Genomic DNA, 20,708 nt, shown 5'->3' with positions numbered 1-20,708 from the left:
TATATATATATAACCATCCATAGTGTTCGAGGGCCAGTTTCCTGCAGGCATACATAAATAATGGTAAATTTATGAACAGAATGTATTATTGTGCATCATTTCCAAATAATAGTTAGAAAATAATATGGACAGTGGAGCTTGCCATTTCATTTATTTATGAACATTTCTGAACTCAATAGGCTACTTAATAAGATGTGATGGAAACGTGTTGAAAAAATTAATCTATAGCCTACACTAGTGGATATTATTAGACAAGTAAAAAAAGAAAAAAAATGCTTTATTATATATTACAGTACTCTATATTGTGGTTTAGTTGTTATTTCTTTATTTGTATATTTTTATTTGTATACTTTTTTTTTTATTCTTCCAGTTTGAATAATGTTTTGAAGCCTTCTGGGAGCGACTATAGCCTACAGTATCTGTCGAGTTGATTTATTGAATTAATAGAGAGGGCGCCACCATCGTCTTCATATCATATGGGTTCACAAAGGGGCGGTAGAGACTGACTAATGTACATTTATGACAGGTGTCACCACTGAATGTGCTTCACATTTCACTCATGAAACAACCTTGAGAAAACAAACCTTTGATAACAGGTTATTAGTAGCCTATTTGCTTTCAGTGTAACTGGATGGATGTCGCAGAATATGTGCGTTCACAATAATGCCTGCAAAAGACCCGCTTATCGAAACACTTAAAGGTACGTTTCACATCCTATATGCTATCATACACTTCAGGTTGTACCTGACCTTCGATGTGCTGTTTTACTGATCAGTTGTTGTTCTGGTCACGCAGCTGAAGATGACAGGCTTGCTGCTCGGTTAGCAGAGCCTGCTGGTAGATATATATATATATATAGATAGCTAGCATACTTGTTTTGCGCACTCAGACAAGCCGTTTTGATGATTGGAAGCGATTTTTAAATTGCTGCTCTATGTAGAAGAGACAGGGTCATTTGCAATATTTGCAACATTTTTTGTTTGTGTGTAAATCACGGGAACCAAATATGCTAAACTAACATTTTATTTAATAAAAACAGCATTTGTCTATTGAGTATAAGTATGCATACTTTTGCCATGGTAATAAATGAGGATTTTAAGCAGTAGGCTATATCAGCACGAGGCCACAGCAGTTTAAAATGTCAGTAGAACTGTCGCTATACTCGCTATGTAATACCTTTTATACAACAGTTCTATAAACAAATAATAATAATAATTAACATTCCTCCAAACCGATTAACACAACAAACCGGTCTGGAACAAAAACGTTCTATAATCACTCAACTCCAGCAACATTTCAGGTTTTCTATTTCCACTTGAAGGAAACCATGCGAGAAAAAAAAACAAAACAAAAAAAAAACAATGACCTTAGGTCAGTGGTACTCAGGCTGCCTCTAGTGGTAAGCAGAGGAATCACTAAATTAATTATAAATTAATGTTAAAACACAATACATTTTAACTTGTTCTTTATTTGAGTAAAGTTTCTTTTTTTTTTTTTTTGCATTAAGTACAATAGAGTCTTTTTTTACTTTTAGGTACAACACATTTTAATTTAATCATTATTTAAGTTTTTTTTATTTACTTGTTTGTAAGCACAGTGCAGTGTTAATGTTAATGTTCAAACTGTGTATTTACAATGTTAAAGTGGCTGACAACAATAAATATTCTTATTAGGAATAAAACTGCCTCATTTTTTAACTATGCAGAGCTGTAGTTGAATAGTTAGGCCTACTACGCTACTGTATTTTAATGCTGGTCATTATGGTGGTACTTGGAGAGTCAAATATTTTCTGAGGTGGTACTTGGTATAAAAAGTTTAATAAAACCACTGCCTTAGGTCATCCAGGTACTTTTCACCTACTGTTTTTCAAATGAATTCTGACATACAACTCTTTTGGCGTACTGTTTTTCGCACAATATTGTAGAGAAGTATTCGATTTCAGATACAGCTATCCCTCACAGATTCTGTGCCTGGGGTGCGTTTCCCAAAAACAAGTATAGTCGCAAGTTCCGTCGTTACCAATAGAGTTCAATGGAACTAACAACCATAGTTAGCTAACGATGCTTTTGGGAAATGCACCCCTGACTATAGTACTCTCCATCTAGCTGTTTTTATACACCTTTTAAGGTGGGGTCACATTTACCATTGCTCTGTGAAATGTTATGTGCAAAATTTTTATAGAAATCCAAGCGATCTAGAGTTTTAAATGAGAGCAAAAAATCCCCATGCAGATTTTGCTTGTTGTTCAAGCAAATTTGTGCATTCACCAATAGAAAGTTGCTTGGTTTGAAAGCGACTTCTCTCCATGCATCAATACACAGTTGATAATAGACCTTTTTCGCTAATGTGACCACACCTTTATAAGTGTAAATGTGATGCTCATGGTGTTGGATGCTAAAGAACAAGTGAGACATGATGCAACAGCAAAATACATCTGCTTGATACATGTGCACATTTACTGACAATTAAAAAGCAGCTCAGAAGGAACGGCCCGCTATATTCCTGGGGTAAACAAAAGACACACAGAGCCTTGGTGAGCTCCAGGGCAACCAAGTATGCCAGTGTGTGCTGTTTTGGTGTGGGTTAATGAAGCAAGTTCTGTTCCACCTACATTACATAATATCTTGTGATTAAAAGCAGAAAACTAACCATTAACCATCGTCCTCCCTGTTTATTCCCAGTGTGCATTCTGAATTTGAAATCGGAAGGCACTGTGACTGACTCCAACCCACACCTGGCATCCTGCTGTGAGCTCCTGGAACTTATACTGCGAAAGGGACTACAGCGTGAGCTCCACACACCAACACGCACTCTCCTGTACACCTGCACATCATCATCTGTCAGCAGCAAACACAGTACAAACACTCAAATAAGAGCTGTCATTACACCTGGCACACACTGTGGGAATATCCATACACATTACAGGATGACTTTTATTGCAGTTTACAGATAATAAGGATGTCTATATTGACAATATACAATAGATGTTTGGATGCACTTAACTTAGTTTATGTTTCTCATGATTTTATGCATGCAATGATTCAGTGCTTCAAATTAGTTTTGTACACAAAGATAAACTATCAACGTAAGCATTTCTTTACAAACCTAAAGTGTTAGTTGGACATGATAGTAAAGGAGAAGCTCCAAGTCTGTAATTTTAGTATCACTGAGATTGTTTTTATGAATATTTTGAAACAGTACCGTTTTTTTTTTTCATTTTAATATTAGTTAAAATTTTAGTATGCAAGCAAAGCACTGAGATTGTTTTTATGAATATTTTGAAACAGTACCGTTTTTTTTTTTTTCATTTTAATATTAGTTAAAATTTTAGTATGCAAGCAAATTAAAGTGTATGCATGTGACACTATGTTTATTACATAATGAACATTAATCATTCATGTTTTTAGAGCCTGTTCTCAGTTTGGCACATAGAGATTACTGGCATTGTTTTGAACAGCTTCTACACCACGACACATGTGGCAGGTGAGTCATTATGCACTTATTGCTTCTCATTTTTAGCGTAACATAACATAGGTTTAAAAGTCTAACTTAAACTACGACAAAGAATGAAAAAGAACGATACATTATTGAGTAATATAAATAAAAAAAATAGTTAATCTCTGAAATTGTTGTTTTTGGCATTCCCTAATTGTTATGCTGGTAATTACAATAAAACTATATATTAAATGATAAAAATGCCAAATGCATTTTAACTCTCATACTTTTGGACGCTAATGTATGTCTCCTTGTTTTTATATTTTAAAAATAGCATCTTTTGATTAATCACAACCACAGATTTGCTGAAAATGGAACAGAAAATGCATCTAAATGTGGTCTGTCTGATCAGAATGTTCTGTGTGCTCCTGAAGGTTGAGTTCAGTTTCTTTGGCTGTGCAGCAGACCACAGCCTGCAGCAAACTCATCACCTCTCAAGGCCGAGGACGCTTCTTCATACGGCTCATGCTGATGAGGAGAACTCTGGGAAATTTCGTAAAACACCTGCTGCACACAAACAGAGTCATCGAGGTTAGTAGACACTCAAGTGATGATTGAAAATTGTTTTTACAGACAATCAACATCATTTCCTTTCTTCACAGTGGTATTGCCCTAATGTTGCTATTCTGAGAAATGAGGAGATTGTTGGTGAGTTTTTTTATTTGGCCAAGATACTTTAGCAGTTATATACTGGTTGTTTTGCTGTAATTACTGTCTTAAATGTCTCCAAACAGAACCGTTTCTATCGCTGTCTATGGTGCTGTCAGAAATGAACTTTAAGATCAGTATTGAGGTATGAACTGCTTGTCCCCTGCATTTGCTATGTGCTTCATTGTGCTGAGTTTGAGATCTTCATTTCTTACTAGAAACTTTCTATTTGTGACTTTAATCTCAGAACTGCAGCTTCTTGGATGAAAGCTGGCTGCTTCCGGTACGATCTTAATGTTCTTATGGATTTGATTTACCTGTGTGTGCATGAAGAGGTCATGCTGAATTGCATGTTGCAAACCTTGCTTGTGTTTTAGGTGTGTCAAATCTATGAAGCTGTTCCCTGTCGAGAGCTGGGGATGGTGCTCAGGTTAGCATGTTGGCATGTCTTTTCAATTCTGAATGCTGCATTTGTTCATGTCATTTTGGACAGTTTTTCTACAAAATTATTTGTGCACACATTCTGATCACCTTTTTGCTCTCTGTGTTGAAAAAATCATACTCAACTACACATTGCAAGTTTTAGATTTTCTAGAATTAATAGCAAAGATTCCAAATCAGTATTTCTATTCATATCGCATATTTTAATAACCTTTCTTTTTAAAGGTACCTAGATGGACGCGTCTTTCTACTGGACTTGCTTCAGGGTAGTCAAGCTCAGGTGGATATGTTTGCCGAGCCTGGTGACATCATTGATGAAATTAATGGGATATCACTGAGGAATGCTAGCAATGGGCAGGTCAGAAGTAATCTTTCCCATAAAATGTGTTGTCCTGCATGACCCAACATACCATCATAAATGAATCCTAGAGACAGCTTTATATTTGTGTACTCTGTTATCTGCTTTGCCTGAACTGATTATATAATCGTGATAAGCTTCATTGTGTTTGCTTATTCTAAGACTTATTCATCACAAGATATGGCTCCTGACAGGAATAGTTCCCAACTTCACACAAAAATTACAGTTTTGTCATCATTTTGTTTTCTTTCCTCTGGGAAACATAAAAAGGATGTTAGGTACAATGCCCGAGCTGCTGTTTTCCACAAAGTGGATGATCAAATAAACTGCACAGCTCCTGAAATGACAAAAAAAAAATCATTATTAAAGTACCATTAAAAATAGTCATGCAATTTGTGCGCTATATTCTGAAGACATACAATAGCTTATGTGACAAACAGACCAAAATTTAAGTTGTAGCGCTCAAATCTCATTTGCAGCAGCTTTTTTAAAGTTTTAAAGGGGTCATCGGATGCCCATTTTCCACAAGTTTATACTCACTTCTTCTGTAGATGAGGCTGGATCATGAATGATTCGCGCGAACATAGACGCGTTTATGTAGATCAGGGGCGCATTCCCTTCAGAAACAATGTAATCCACTGCGTCTTCAGCGGCTCAGATGTCGGGAGTAAATGACGACTGCTATGTTCATTATTACATCCAACAACAGAACACCTCAATCGCTTAGGAGACATTCTTGTCTACATGAAACAATGGCGGACTGATGACAGCTCACTCAGTCTAATGCTGCGTTCAAGTCCTCCTGGGACGTTTGTACTTACGAGTTGATTTTTGTTGATGAACATTTAACCAGATTTTTTTAAAAAAACACTGGGTGGATTTTTATCATTATAGGGTGGTTGTGTACACACACTGCCAACACACATTTCAGTTCAGACAACTTGTTAAAGTGCATGTAGCATCCTATGGCCCCTTTAAAGAAATGGAAATTCACCAGATCTATTGTGAATGATTCATCCATGCTTATGTTTCATTTCCTGTCCACTTAAACCACAGCCTTTTCTATAAGTACGCTTACATTTAACATTGTTTGGCGAAATTTTACAGGTGAAATGCAGTCATTTCAGTAGGAATCCACACAATTGGGAATTTCGCGTGAGGGCAGAATGTGTCAAAATTCAGGTTTCAAAACAAGTTGAAGTTTGTCACACAGATCACAGCATTGACCAACAGAAAACTACTTAGTTTGAAAGTGACTTCTATGTGAGCTGTGCTTCATACATCGCCACACAATCGACCATAGACAATGGGCCTAATTTGTCTCAAAATTTCACTGAAATTTTGAAACAACAAAATTAGTCAACTGCAAGCTCACATTCAGATCTGCCTACATCCAATCAACAACTGTTGTATAGAACCAAGTCTCCACCCTACATTTTTTCTTTTAGATAATCTGTTTTACTTACATTTACATCAACAATAAAGAAGAAGAGATCTGTGAAAAATGTGGGGAAAAAACTAACTATAGAGCTCAATAACTGACTAACACTTTTCCCATCCAAAGGCAGGTGTGGTTCTGTCTAAGCTGAAGAGTCAGCCCCTTTCCATTCACTTGATACGTTGGAGAGGAGAAGATGGGTCTATCTATCAGCCACTGGTCAAACACTTACGGCAGCTCAAACAGGAAAAACCCTCACTTCGGTTTGGCCCAAAACCAGCCTCTCAGCAAGACAGAACTGCGGGTCAGAAGAGAGGGCAGACGCAGTGTGTGAAAGACGGCAGGTACTCTCAATAAAGATTTCATACATTTCATGTATGTTTGCAATTGTATTAGTCACAAATACCATATACAGCCCCAGCCTGTAACTGTTTGATCGTGTTTCATTAACAGGATCCTGTACGGTGTGCACCTCTTAGGAAAAGCAAACATAGGAATGGTACAGTAGTTGTGTAAACATTTCTCTTTATGGTGCTCTTGTTTCACTTTAATCCATGCATGTGTATTTTTGAGTCAATATGTGATCCTAAAGCATGTGATTATTGAATATGAATGCTATTTTTGTTTAAGCATGGAGGTAAGGAGGTCCTGCAGCATGTCATTCCTGTGGTTCTGGAGAGCAGTCAGGCAAGAAAGGTATATCTACAATTGAGCAAGTGAGTTTTATGTAGAAATATATGTAAGCTAATTTTAAGACCTATTTAATATATCATGCATGCTTTTTTGATTTTGTCAAATAGGAAGTACTGCTGGATATAAAGGAGACTCATCTTACCTGCATAGATAAGTCCAATAAGCAGGTTTGTGTTTTTCAATATAAAAACAAATAACTTAGGTTAAATGTGAGTAATTTTAAGCCAAAGTTTCTCCTTTTGATCAGGAGCTGTTTCAACACCATTTCCCTGAGATATCATGTGTTGGGAGGTTTGGAAGCCAACCTGATTTAACCATTTTTGCTTTTTGTGTACTGTAAGTATTTTGAGAAAATGTTGTAGATAGATGTTGATTCAAGTCATTAAAATTAAATGCATGGCATGCTGTTTTATGCTAAGCTTTCTTTCTTGAAATGTCCAATGTTTCTCTCAGATACCTTTCAGTTAAAACTCTAGTTTTCAGTACTAGCTTTCAGTATTTGATATGGTGTTGGAGTTTGAATAAATGGCAGACGGGTTATGAGACTGGTTTATCTGCATTCCATTTGCTTATTAGTGACATTTCTTCCAGGCTTTGTGTTTTCAGTACTAATCATGTAATTGGTTTCAGAGATTCACCGCAAGCAGGCAAACAGTCAGGCTTCTGTTGTGTGGTCCTACAGGCTGCCACAAGCAGTGAGTGTGAAGAGATTGTTAACCGTATAGGTGAGTGTGAAACCACTTTCATTCACAGTATTGATGTAATGAAAGAATTATGTCAAGTCCTAATAATTTTGGAAGTAATTAATATCATTTGTACTGTTTTTTTTTTTGATCGCCACAGCCGCTGGGTTCAAACATACAGAATGGTTTGTATGAAAATTCAGAACTTGAGTGGACTGGACATCTTCTGAAGTGTGCATCGGGTGTTTTTGAGCACAATACATGTATTGCATTGTTATATATTCTATATTATAACAATATAGTTTATCGTTTGTATTAATAGTATACTGTATATGATCGATAAAACCTTATTGTAATATCCTGTATTTGTGCAGTGTTGTTTTGATAGAAATACATGAAATACTGAGTCTCTTTTTGTTACAAGATTTTATGCTTTTATATTTTTTTCCCCCCACACAATACACAAATATTATGAAACACTTAAAACAAACAACAAATTGAAATCACCATTAAATTATATGGACACATTGGAGTCCAAACATGTTGTAATTTTGATTTATGTATTTTTGCATTTAAACATTTTTATAAGCACAATAAAGAAAAATGTTATGGAATGAATACAATAAATTTACAATTCTCCACTACCATTAGTCTCTAATCAAATACTATATGTGACCCTGGACCACAAAACTAATCATAAGTAGCACGGGTGTATTTGTAGCAATAGCCAACAATACATTGTATGGGTCAAAATTATTGATTTTTATTTTATGCCAAAAATCATTAGGATATTAAGTAAATATCATGTTCCATGAAGATATTTTGTAAATTTCCTACCGTAAATATATCAAAACTTAATTTTTGATTAGTAATATGCATTACTAAGAACTTCATTTGGACAACTTTAAAGGCGATTTTCTCAATATTTTGATTTTTTTTTTTTTTGCACCCTCAGATTCCAGATCTTCAAATAGTTGTATCTTGGCCAAATATTGTTCTATCCTAACAAACCATACATCAGTGGAAAGCTTATTTATTATTTGATGTATAAATCTCAATTTCAAAAATTGATCCTTATGACTGGATTTGTTGTCCAGTCCAGGGTCAAATAAATGCAAATGTATTGAGCAGGTAAACTCAAATAAACAAAAGGACAGATGTTCTTGCTTTCATTGAGCACAAAATGTTCTTAAGAATATTCTCAAATCATCAAGTGTAAAAATAAAAAGCAGGGCACGGACAAACATCCTTAAGTGTTATGTTTTTATCATAAAGAAATCACTATCACGTTTGGAGACCTTTATCTGCGAGTCGCGACTTTTAATTTGAAGCACATCTCGCTCTTAAATCGGGGATTTACCTCTGTTCGTTATCTCTAACTTCACTCTCGTATGACGTAGCAAGGTTCGTTTAGTGAACGAGTCTTTATTTTAACTTGACTCTTTTTCATGAATCAGTTGAATCAGTTCACGCAACAAGTCGTGCACGCATTGAACTGAATCGGTCCGAGCGGCGTTCGAATCGAACTGTTCAAAAGAACCGATTCTCTTCCTACTACGACGTCATCACAATGGCCCGGAATTTCCTCCTCGCCAGATCTGGCGCATGCGCACATCGAAAAAGAATGCGGACTTCGCAGCTCTCCCAATATTAAATTGTTTGATGGCCATAATTTGATAAATCATGTCGAAAGCACCATCTCAGGCCGGTTCTTCGGGTGCCGCGGCCAACCTGGGACCTTCATCGTCCTCCTCCTGCTCCTCACCCTCGGCAGGTGGCACGACGTCCCCCGCTAACGTGCTGCACGCACAGCCCGAGAAACCCCAGCACTACACGTACGTAGCGAAACACCTTTACACCCACCTGATCACTCATGCAAATCACATATATTTCATGCATCAGCGATTTTACACGCCTCTGATGCGTTTTTGTGGCTGTGATGAGCTGGATCAAGAGCTGTGTTTTATAGAGGCCTAGTAACAGTGCGATTGTTTGCATGCGTTGCATTGATATGATGTTTTGAAAGATGCACTTGAGCATCCTGGCAAGAGCTCTGGTGATTTGTAAACACAATAAAGAATGCAAACCACACAGTGCTACATTAGTCTAAAATGTCATCGTGAAATCATTTTTAAAGTTACATCTATCGAGATCTCTCATGAAGCACCACGGAACTGGGTGCCCACACTTTTTGATCAATGAATTTGCCTTTGCCCAGTCGTTCGTTGCTGTATAATGATCGGAGACAAATATTTTATAGTGATTTTTCTAAAAAAACAAAAAAAACAACTGATGATCACTATAGACCAGAGGCACCCAAAGTTTTACTACCAAGGGCCAAAAATCAAACTTGACTGAGGGCCATGAAAAGTAAAGGTTGCATTACTGTATATCTACCTATATTGTATTACAAATTAAATTTGTAAATCACTTTATGTTCTGTACATTCCAATGCACAAACAAATGCAAATATGCTTCACTGGGATGTTTTTATTTATTCCCCCCCCTCTCTTGTGATATGATATGAGAGGGCAAATCAAAGGGCATCTCTGACATTTTTTAAATATTTTATATTTCCATTATGGCTATAACCACCATTGACATGTTTTGAAAAAATATTTTGATTTGAGATTGATCATATGTGTTTATGAATGTCTGGTTTTGTTTTTCACTCAATCTTGAATTTTGTTAGCCTACATCTATGATTTCTGTGACTTTTCCGTCGCTTGTAATGAGTTTTTGCACTCACAAAGAGCCAGTTAAATATAGAACCAAATATAGAACCAAAATTACCATAAAAAATGATGGTCTAAGACTATCCAGTCATTAGTGATTTCTGGGTGAACATTTTTTGAAAATAATTTTTTAGTAGTATTAGTAGTATCATATAGATGAGCATAACTAGTTAACTATATTTTGACTATAAAAATTTCCGTGACATTTTAAGATTTTAAAATTCATTTCTGTGGCCTCGTGCTTGTAAATGACAACAGTAAAAGGCCTGATATGTTTTTTTTTTGCCACTATAATTTTCATGATTCCTGAAGCAGGTCATAACCATGACAGAACATAACATATATAATTAGCTGGTTCAGGTGCATTTGACCAGGGCTGAAGCTGAGCTTTGCAGGATGGTAGAGCTCCAGGAACAGGATTGGGCACCTGTGAGCTAATGGTGTCCAAATATGCTTTCATTCAGTGTTTTGTTAGTTTTGCCATTAAACCATTTACTCTTCATTACTCTTCCCGTCTCTCTATCTGTGTTCAGGTATCTGAAAGAGTTTAGGACAGAGCAGTGTCTCTTATTTGTGCAGCACAAGTGCACCCAGCACCGGCCCTTCACCTGCTTCCACTGGCACTTCCTGAACCAGAGACGACGGAGGCCGGTTCGCAGACGAGATGGAACATTTATTTACAGCCCTGATGTGTACTGTGTTAAATACGACGAGGGCACGGGGACATGTCCCGACGGAGATGAGTAAGAACCAGCACAAACTCCTTTTTTAAGTCACATTGTTTGAATTTATACTAATGCCTTTCTTTATCTATGTACTGCCAGGTGTCCATTTCTGCACCGGACAGCTGGAGACACAGAGAGGCGGTATCACCTGCGGTACTATAAGACTGGTTCCTGTATCCACGAGACCGATGGGAAGGGCCACTGCAGTAAGAACGGCCCTCACTGTGCCTTTGCTCATGGCTCCCATGACCTCCGTAGCCCTGTCTATGACATCAGGTAGACAGTTTTACATTTTAAAATTCACCATGTCGTCCCAAACATATATCCTTTCTTTTCTGTGGGACACAAAAGAGTCATCTTTAATTGAAGTCATTAATTAAATTGCATTTATTATCATGATGCACTAATGTTCAGTAGTTTAGAGTCGATAAGATTTTTATAATGTTTTTGAAAGAATCTCTTATGCTCACCAAGGCTGCATTTATTTGAGCAAAAATACAGTGAAAACAGTAATATTGTGAAATACTATAACAATTAAAAATAACCGTTTTCTATTTTAGTATATTTTCAAATGTAATTTATTCCTGTGATGCAAAGCAGAATTTTCAGGATCATTACTCAAGTCTTCAGTGTCACATGATCCTTCAAAAATCATTATAATATGCTGATTTGCTGCTCAAGAAAAAAAATCTTATTATTATCAATGTTGAAAACAGTTGTGTGTCTTAATGTTTTTGGAAAAAACAGTGATATATATTTTTTTTTCAGAATTCTTTGATGAATAGAATGTTAAAAAACAGCTTTTTTCTGAAATAGAAATACTTTGTAACATTATTCATGTCTTTACTGATCAGTTTATTGCATCTTTGCTGAATAAACATATTCATTTAAAAAACAATCATACATTCATTTAAAAAAACAATCATACTGATCCTAAAATTTTGAACAGTGGTGTTCATTGTGGATATTTTCCCTTGGGGTTGACATTTGTATTTTTAATGTCTTGTTAAGAGAGGTTCAGGTGTTAGAAGCCCAGTCTGCTACTGGATTGGTTGAGGGAACATCTGGAGAAGGGCAGTCAGGAGTCGTGGCCAGCACTGCACTCATAGAAAAGATCCTGAGTGAAGATCCACGCTGGCAAGGTGAAAGCAGCCTCTCCACATGACATTAAAATGAACCTACACTATATGCATATGTCATTCTTCATCATGCCGTTCTGTGCTCATTTCTCCTCATGCAGACAATAGTTTCGTGCTCTCCCACTACAAGACTGAGCTTTGCAAAAAACCTCCCCGCTTGTGCCGTCAGGGCTATGCATGTCCCTACTATCACAACAGCAAAGACCGCAGGCGGAGCCCTCACAAACACAAATACAGGTCTGTATAACAAATACTTCTTTCAGTAGAACACAAACTATCTTATGCAGATCATTTTTTATACAACAACAGTTCACATCATAGTGACCAAAAAGGACAAAAACAACTTGCACAATATATGTTTGTTACCCTGGACCACAAAACCAGTCATAAGGGTACATTTTTCAAAATTGAGATTTTTACATCATCTGAAAGCTGAATAAATAAGCTTTCCACTGGTGTATTGTTTGTTAGGATAGGACAATATTTGTAAAATCTGGAATCTGAGGGTGCAAAAAAAAAATCAAAATTTTGAGAAAATCGCCGTTAACCCGCACCGGCCCGAAGGGCGTGTTTAGGCGTGTATGGGTCACCATACTTGGCCACATGTCACGTCACTTTCACTTTCAAATTTGAATCAAAGTATGGTCAGACATTCAGCTTTATCTTTATGGTGTTTTCAGGCCATTAGCATTAAAGCCTCATCCATTTTTCCCTTAATGAATTTCATTCAAAGATATCGTGAGTCACTTTCATGTACAATTTACCTTGTTTTACTCTGTTGCTATACTAATTTTGAGTTATTATGACTCCAGAGTAACAAAGGTTCAAGTGTCTAGTTTCAAACAATACCAGATTTATAAATATAGACCATAGGTCTATATTTCATTAGGAGATCCTAATGATTTCATTAGGAGATCCTAATGATTTTTGGCATAAAAGAAAAATCAATAATTTTGACCCATACAATGTATTGTTGGCTATTGCTACAAATATACCCGTGCTACATATGACTGGTTTTGTGCTCCAGGGTCACATATACCAAATGTTCTGAAGTCATGTGATAGCTTTTTTTGGTGGTGGTGGGGGGGTTTGGGGGGAGTAATAAGTCGAAGCCGTTTTTAGTTCTTTTCGGATCTTGACAGTTACTTTATTTCCAGATTCCTAAACTTTGGCTCAGCAGAACCTCTTTAAACTAAAATATTTACCAAAGGTTAATATTTCTATACATTTTGTGTGGTCTTGTTCTCTGATGTCAGGTAATTGTCACATGACTTGCAGGTAAACAATACAACTATTTCATTTTTGTTAGTGTATTTTATGTAGATGTATTTTAACATTATTTATTTATTTGATTATTTTTATGGACTCACAAACCCCCTGCAGTTTGGAAACCCCATGATTTGTTCCTTTAAAAAGTAATGACAAATCAGAGTGCTTTGTATTCAAACTTCCATTTGAATTCAATTTATTTCCTGCTTTGTAGGAAGGTGACAGACGTTTTCTATCATGATCATTTTAAATGGTGCTGTGTTTTGTTCCTGAAGAGCCCTGCCGTGTCCCTCAGTGAAGCACAGTGATGAGTGGGGGGACCCGAGTAAATGTGAGAGCGGAGAAAGCTGTCAGTACTGCCACACGCGGACAGAACAGCAGTTCCACCCGGAGGTATTTCACACTCAATCTAATGCGGCTGGACTCTGTTTAACATCAGCATTTAAGTAAGAACAAGGGCATCTGTTTTCTTGCATGGTACTTGGATGTAATATAATAAAATAGTGACTATTGGATTATGTTGTGTTTGTGATGCTCTTTAGGGTTGCTAGTTTTTTTGGCCCTTTGGCGTAAGTGGCTCTTTTTTTTAGGTTACTGATTAGTGGTGTTAATGTTAGTCATACCTGCGTCATTACTCCTGATGATAAGATTTACATCTGACGAAGTGTGGAAAAAAGCAACCTGAGCCATATACTGTATAGGGATCAGAAAATGATAGACTCGTAAATTCTATAAAGTAAAAAACGTATATAATAATATAACATTAAAATAGCTACATTTAAGTTTTAGGAGCTGAAAGTTCTTCAGGGTTCCGTCTCTTTTTAACCAATTAATTTACATGACTCTTACGGTCATTCATGATTTACTGGAATATTTTTCATGACAAATTTGATCTGATAAAATATTTTAGAGATTGGTATATACAACAAATATATATTCTTTCTAAAAATGCAAATGACGTGTTAAGCTTTTATTAATTCACATGACTTTTCCAGGTTCCGAAACTATCTTATATAAGAAATATCTTTAATATTAAAATATTTCAAGCTTATTTTTTCTTAATTTAAATCATTTTAAGTTATCTTTAGGCCCTCTTAGAAGCACAGCAACATCCTGATATTTTTTGGCACTTTTGAAAAAAACAAGCGCCACTAATATTTTCTTATTTTATCTAATTATAAACTTTTTCCTCCACAGATCTACAAATCCACAAAATGCAATGACATTATGCAGAGTGGCAACTGTCCGAGAGGGCCGTTCTGTGCTTTTGCTCATTTAGAAAGTAAGCTTACATTTTGTTAATCACATCACATGCAAAGTTATCATGTGATGATGCTATTTAGACTCTACATTGTATTGGATGTTCTCCAATCTTGCATGGTAACTTATCCAATAGATACCAATTTATTGTAAATGTGAAGGTGATGATTGTATGATTGTGTGTTGTTTCTGTTTTGTTTCACAGAAGTGACTGTCAGTGATGAGCAGCTGGCCGCACAATGCAGTTCACCTCCTCTAGAAACTTCCTGCTCTGCTTTCTTAGAAGACTTCAATCAGAGTGGGCTGAGTGCCGCCACAGAGGAAGGGCTGCTGGGAAGGGTTCTTTTTGAGGAGTCCTCCAGTCTTGACGCCAGTCCAGGAGGAGAGGGGGGTTATGGGAAAGCCCCTGGGTTTGAGAGGGAAGACCAGGTATAGCAATAACACTTTATTAATGCTTTTATTTAAAGGCGTCGGTTAGAAGACTTCTGTGTTTTTGAGATAATTGTCATACAAAACCTGGGAATTTTATGATTCCAGGCTAGGAAAAGTCATAAAAATGAATAATCTATAAATCTCTAAAGTTGCGTTTTTTTCTCAGCTCAAAAATATTTAATTGGATAGAATTAACATGCAGTTTAAAAATAAAAATTTTCTATTTTAATATATTTAAAAATGTAATGTATTCCTGTAATGACAAAGCTGAATTTTCAGAAGCCATTACTCCAGTCTTCAGTGTCACACGATTCCTCAGAAATCATTTTAATATGCAGATTTGATGCTCGAAAAACATTATCAATATTGAAAACAGTTGTTCTGTTTAATATTTTTGTGGAGACTGTAATGTTTTTTTTTTTTTTCAGGATTCTTTGAATTAATAGTTCAAGTTCAAAAGAACAGCTTTTATTTGCAATCTTTTGTAACACTTGACTACTTTTAGTGTCATTTTGATCAGTTTAATGCATCCTTGCTGAGTATTAATTAATAAATAAAAAATATTGCTGACCCCAAACTTTTTAAATGTTATTGTATCTCTTTATAAAGTAAAACTTAAAACAAAATCTTATTTTGAATGACTTTTGAATTAATTTAATTCCTGGACCAATGATTGATAGCTGACATACAAATGAACATAAGCCCCAAAAATATCCATAAAATGAAAAACAAGTCTTTTGTTTATTAACTTTCATATTTTTCATACAGGCCAGACATAGAAGTTTTTCAATGGAACAGCGCAGCAGAGACATTTCATCCATGCACAGCAAACAGGTACTGAAGCTACTGATTCAAAACAGACATGAATGAAAATTGCAAATAGGCCAAGCTTTGTTTTGGTCCAGATTTACTAAACAGGGCAAATTAGATTTTGTTTTGTTTTGTTTTGGGCCAGATTTACTAAACAGGGCAAATTAGAGTTAGAGCGCAATTTAGCACCAATGGGAAGGGAAAATTCTGCGAGTGATTTACTGACAAGGTGCACATTTAAAGAACACAGATGCAACATCTCATTTCCATAATGACCAGCGCAGTCTACCAAGAGCAGCGCAAATTACCGCCTGCTTTAAGACATGCTTTTTTTGGGGGCATTAAATAATGCCGCAAATACCAGTGAACTGACGAGCGCAAATCTTAGTAAATCGCGTTGCGTGATTCATTTAAATATTCTCCTCCCCTAAATTTACAGATCGAAAGAGAATCTCCTACAAATGCATATTCAATAAGGAGAGTCGCAAAAATAACGGTGTATAAAAATAACCATGCCTTTTCAGCGCTAATTTCCCACTGCGTGTCTTTATTAAATCCTGACAGTAGTTTTTAATGCCAAATGAGGGTTTGCGCTGGCACAAGCTGATAATAAATCTGGCCCTGTATATGTTATTATTAAATATGATTATTTTCTCACCCTCATGTCAAGTTTCATTTTCTTCTATATTTCTTCTAACACAAAATGTTGTTTTAAGAATTGGTGTTGTTTTATTAATTTGTTTATAATTATGTGTAAAAATATGCATAATTGAGCTTTACTGTTAAATAGAATGACGTAAGACTTCTGTATTTTTTAAAACGGCGTCTGTTTCTGCTTTTGACTAGAGTCTGCATTGGATGATCTAGACCTGAATGACTTTGGAGTCTCGGCTTTTGAGAAAAGTCTGGAGAGTTCAGCTTTACCCAGCATGGGCCTCATGTTGGGTTGGTGACGAGTTTACAGTCTTATCAAAAAAAAGATTCTGTTGTAAACTGTAGTGTCATAAAATTCAGCATTGACATTCATCTTCATTTCTGTTTTTGTGATGGTTTTCCTCAGGAGGCAGTCAGTTACAGAGTTCAGCACCTGTTAACATTCCTGGCTCCCTCAGTAGCCCCTCCCCTTTCAGATCGCCCTCACCTTCTCCACCAATCAGAGCCCACCACTCTCCATTCCTCTCTGCACAGTTGCCACAACCCAGCCAATCAGAGAGCAGCTTTTTGGGGACCTCCCATGGTTCTTTAGGTTTGTGTTATTTTCATTAATTTTAATGTCAGCTGTATTTTAACGCCAAATGAGGGTTTGCGCTGGTGAATAGAGTGCTTAATAGAGTGTAATATTTCTTTCCATATTACACTCTGTTACGCAGTCTCTATCAGAATGAGTTTAGAGCTTCTGTGACATATCTAGGTCAACGTTTCTTGTTTACATGTGCAATTACCAGTTGTCTTTTTAATACAAAGCAGTGTTGTTTTGCTGTAATGAACTGGATAGATTGTGTGGCAGATCCAATCAAGCATGATAGCTTTGTTTTGTTTTTGTAGGTTTAAATGGCATGAGCAGCAGTATTTGGGAACATTTTCCGACATGCCAAAGTTCGCCCGGTACCCCTCCTGCCCTGCTTTCCACAGGGAGCATGTACACCGAGGCGTCACGTCTCAAACAGGAAGTGGAGGAGGCACACAGGGTGCTGAAACACTGGGACCACAGCTGGAGACAGATGGCTCAGGTCAGACTCCATCTGTGTTTGTGTGTGTGTTTATGTGAAAGCAATGGGGAACTGTGTACATGCAGAACCACATTTCCCACTTTTACAATTTTATTTTTTTTTTGCACTGATGTTAGTCAGGGTTTCTTCTGCCAAAAACACCTAGTTTTCCATGACCTTCTCATTTTCCACCCTTTTCTGATTCTGAGAAATTAATCAGGATGACATTGGTTCTGTATCTTAAAGACTTCTATATGGAAATATTATGATTTGCTATCCATATTACATATTTCAGGCTTGTTCATCAAGTTTCTGAATAATTAGGCGCTGGGCGGTCATATGTTAATATACTGATTTCTGAACAACCTATATTATTTATTTTTAATATATAATTGAACAATAATAAAACAAATAATACAAAATACATAGTAATATACTGATTACATAGTAATTACATAATAATAAATTATATTATATTATATAATGTAAAATCTATATTGCATGTTTTATGTATACATGTGTGTTTATGTAGAAATAATAAAAATATGTAATCGCATGTAAATATTTTTATCATTATTATTTTGTTACTTTACGTCAGCAATATTTCTTTAAATTATATTGCATTCTGTTTTGGAACACATCTCATGTAAATGTCACCTAAAAATGTGTCTGCTCAAAACTTCAAATTTCAATATGTTTATTTAAATTTCAAATAGTATATTTTTGCATTTCTCTAGCACAGAATCCACTCATAACATAGAGTTACTAATAAATTCAATCAAATTATTTGTTGACCTGTAGTATGGCTAGTGTTTTGACCGTATGTTTTCTGTTACCTGCCGCAGTCATTGGCGGTTTTAAAAGCAGACGCAGAGGACGCTTGTCTCTTGGCGGGGCAGCTGGGTATGGAGGCGGAGCGAGTGCGGCAGGCTGAAGTGGAGGCGCAACAGCAAGCCGCTTTCCTGGAGGAGGCACTAGAGAGCCTACGGCACGCAGAAAACCCACATCTCCAGCTTCACCAGCTACAGTTACTGCACAGACTTCCACTGAGCTCCATCTGCAGCCTGCAGACACAGATCTGCTCCTGCTTGCGCACTGTAGAACAGGTAATGCACGCACAACTGATAAATCTCCTGATCAAACTGTCATGAAATGTCTGGGTTTTATTTCATTCAAAAATCAAATTAAGAAAAATAATAATTGATATTTATACCATTAAGAGATTGAAACTTTTATGCTAATTATTTATATTATTTAATATAAAAGTATTATTGTATTATATTGCATTATATGGTAACACTTTCCAATAAGGTCCCATTAGTTAATATTAGTTAATGCATTAAAGTTAACTAATGCAACCTTATTGTAAAGTGTTACCCACTATATTACAATTTATATTAAATATAATATTTATATAATTACAATTTCTAATATATTACCATTTATAATTTATTATATATACATTTCTATTTTATATTAATCTTACTTGCAGTTGTGCTTTAAAATATTTGTAATTAAATTACAATTATTTATAATTGGGGTGGAGGGTGGTTTTCAAATTATGATTCATTTCCTAATGAGAAATGTAAAAAAAAAAATTCATTTGATTCTGGTAATATATAACCTAGGCATTGCTTTATTATATTATATTTTAGAAAAAAATTTTTTTTTAAAAGTCATTTTTAATTTTAGGCTGATTTACAGTAAATTTACAAATGTATAACTTTTAAGTATCATTTATTTATTTATTTTTTGCTCTGAACAACAAAAATTACCGTGACATTTACTTGAAATTGTGCTTTAAAATTTTTTAATTTTTTAAGATTAAATGTAAATAATTTTTTAATGAAAGAGGGGAAATGTGTTTCATTGTAATGAAAATAATATTACTTTCTAAAAAATAAGGTTAATTTGCTAATAAAAAAAGTGTAATTTCTTTCTTTTTTTCCTTTTGATTCTGGTAAAATATGACCTTGACATTTCTTTGAGGTTCACCTAATAATTTGATGTACCAATAGAGCCCAATTAGATTAAGGCATGTTGGATTGCATTGAATCTCTCTTCTCTATTCTTTCAGGCTGTGTTCAGGAAGCAGAGATTATATTGTGTATCTTGCGATGAGATGGGATCAGTGACGTTGCCATGCCAACATGGCCTGCATTGCGAACGATGCGCAGCCTCGACAGAATGCCCGCTGTGCACCGAACACCAGCAGAGCATGAATATCCCGCAGTCATAATCCTAATCTGCTATAATCCACACACTAGACACAAACCCTGACCCCTCACTAGATCTCATTCACATTTCACTCAAATTCCCATTACAACTACGGCTAAATGTAACCTACAGAGCCCAAAGCCTTATCTTAACTAAAAGCTGAGACTTAATTGATAAATATGATCTAGTTTGATTAATATTGACCATATCAATAAGACACGTCATGCCATATCCTTTACATTAGCATGCAGTCAGTTCTAGACCTCAATGGGACCATTATATTTTCAAAAAGAAAGAAAATTACTAGAGAAACTGACATACATCAGCAGTTTGTGATATTTTCATGTTTATTGTGGGGACAAAACATCGCGGATACAGTATAATAATATGCTTATGTCTCATTGTAATCATTTTCCATGTCTTTTAAATGGGAACTCACGGATACAGTATAATAATATGCTTATGTCTCATTGTAATCATTTTCCATGTCTTTTAAATGGGAACAGAGCAAATATAACTTGTATTAGTATTCAGATCTGGTCTAGCACTAATAATTTAGTTAGTGCTTACATGACAACACATTTAAAGATTTTAAGGAAATATTTAAGTGAAGAGCAAGATACCAAAATCCCATATTCCCTATATGATTTATATAG

At 35.7% G+C, this 20,708-nt stretch overlaps 2 protein-coding genes across 2 annotated transcripts; both read left to right on the top strand.

The window, feature by feature from the left end:
- The first annotated feature begins 512 nt into the window (after positions 1 to 512).
- LOC107755421 (uncharacterized) lies at positions 513 to 7,996 on the top strand. The gene is made up of 16 exons (XM_016572201.1): positions 513 to 700; positions 2,682 to 2,786; positions 3,408 to 3,483; positions 3,870 to 4,026; positions 4,098 to 4,143; positions 4,230 to 4,288; positions 4,391 to 4,426; positions 4,521 to 4,573; positions 4,810 to 4,942; positions 6,507 to 6,724; positions 6,834 to 6,879; positions 7,011 to 7,076; positions 7,181 to 7,240; positions 7,321 to 7,409; positions 7,704 to 7,798; positions 7,917 to 7,996. The coding sequence occupies exons 1-16, from the start codon at positions 664 to 666 to the stop codon at positions 7,949 to 7,951; spliced, it is 1,311 nt and encodes a 436-aa protein (XP_016427687.1). The 5' UTR covers positions 513 to 663; the 3' UTR covers positions 7,952 to 7,996.
- Positions 7,997 to 9,342: 1,346 nt separating this feature from the next.
- On the top strand, positions 9,343 to 20,336 carry unk (unk zinc finger). Its single transcript, XM_016572176.1, has 14 exons — positions 9,343 to 9,591; positions 11,025 to 11,234; positions 11,316 to 11,492; positions 12,228 to 12,358; positions 12,457 to 12,592; positions 13,900 to 14,017; positions 14,822 to 14,906; positions 15,090 to 15,313; positions 16,085 to 16,150; positions 16,975 to 17,071; positions 17,187 to 17,372; positions 17,672 to 17,856; positions 18,681 to 18,941; positions 19,913 to 20,336. Exons 1-14 carry the CDS (start codon positions 9,440 to 9,442, stop codon positions 20,072 to 20,074), a joined length of 2,190 nt encoding a protein of 729 aa, XP_016427662.1. The 5' UTR covers positions 9,343 to 9,439; the 3' UTR covers positions 20,075 to 20,336.
- Positions 20,337 to 20,708: the final 372 nt, after the last annotated feature.

This window comes from Sinocyclocheilus rhinocerous, unplaced genomic scaffold, assembly GCF_001515625.1.
Source record: "Sinocyclocheilus rhinocerous isolate Xijiao unplaced genomic scaffold, SAMN03320098_v1.1 scaffold140, whole genome shotgun sequence".
NCBI classification, from domain to species: Eukaryota; Metazoa; Chordata; class Actinopteri; order Cypriniformes; family Cyprinidae; genus Sinocyclocheilus; species Sinocyclocheilus rhinocerous.
Note: the sequence above shows the minus strand (reverse complement) of the source record. Positions and strands in the feature narration are given on the sequence as shown.

Coding starts and splice junctions, on each gene's coding strand:
- LOC107755421 (XM_016572201.1), top strand. CDS start 664: ATGCCTGCAAAAGACCCGCTTATCGAAACACTTAAAG. Junction 6,725..6,833: donor CAGTGTGTGAAAGACGGCAG/GTACTCTCAATA, acceptor TTTCATTAACAG/GATCCTGTACGGTGTGCACC. Junction 7,799..7,916: donor AGAGATTGTTAACCGTATAG/GTGAGTGTGAAA, acceptor TGATCGCCACAG/CCGCTGGGTTCAAACATACA.
- unk (XM_016572176.1), top strand. CDS start 9,440: ATGTCGAAAGCACCATCTCAGGCCGGTTCTTCGGGTGCCGCGGCCAAC. Junction 12,359..12,456: donor TGAAGATCCACGCTGGCAAG/GTGAAAGCAGCC, acceptor CTCCTCATGCAG/ACAATAGTTTCGTGCTCTCC. Junction 17,373..17,671: donor GACCTCCCATGGTTCTTTAG/GTTTGTGTTATT, acceptor TTGTTTTTGTAG/GTTTAAATGGCATGAGCAGC.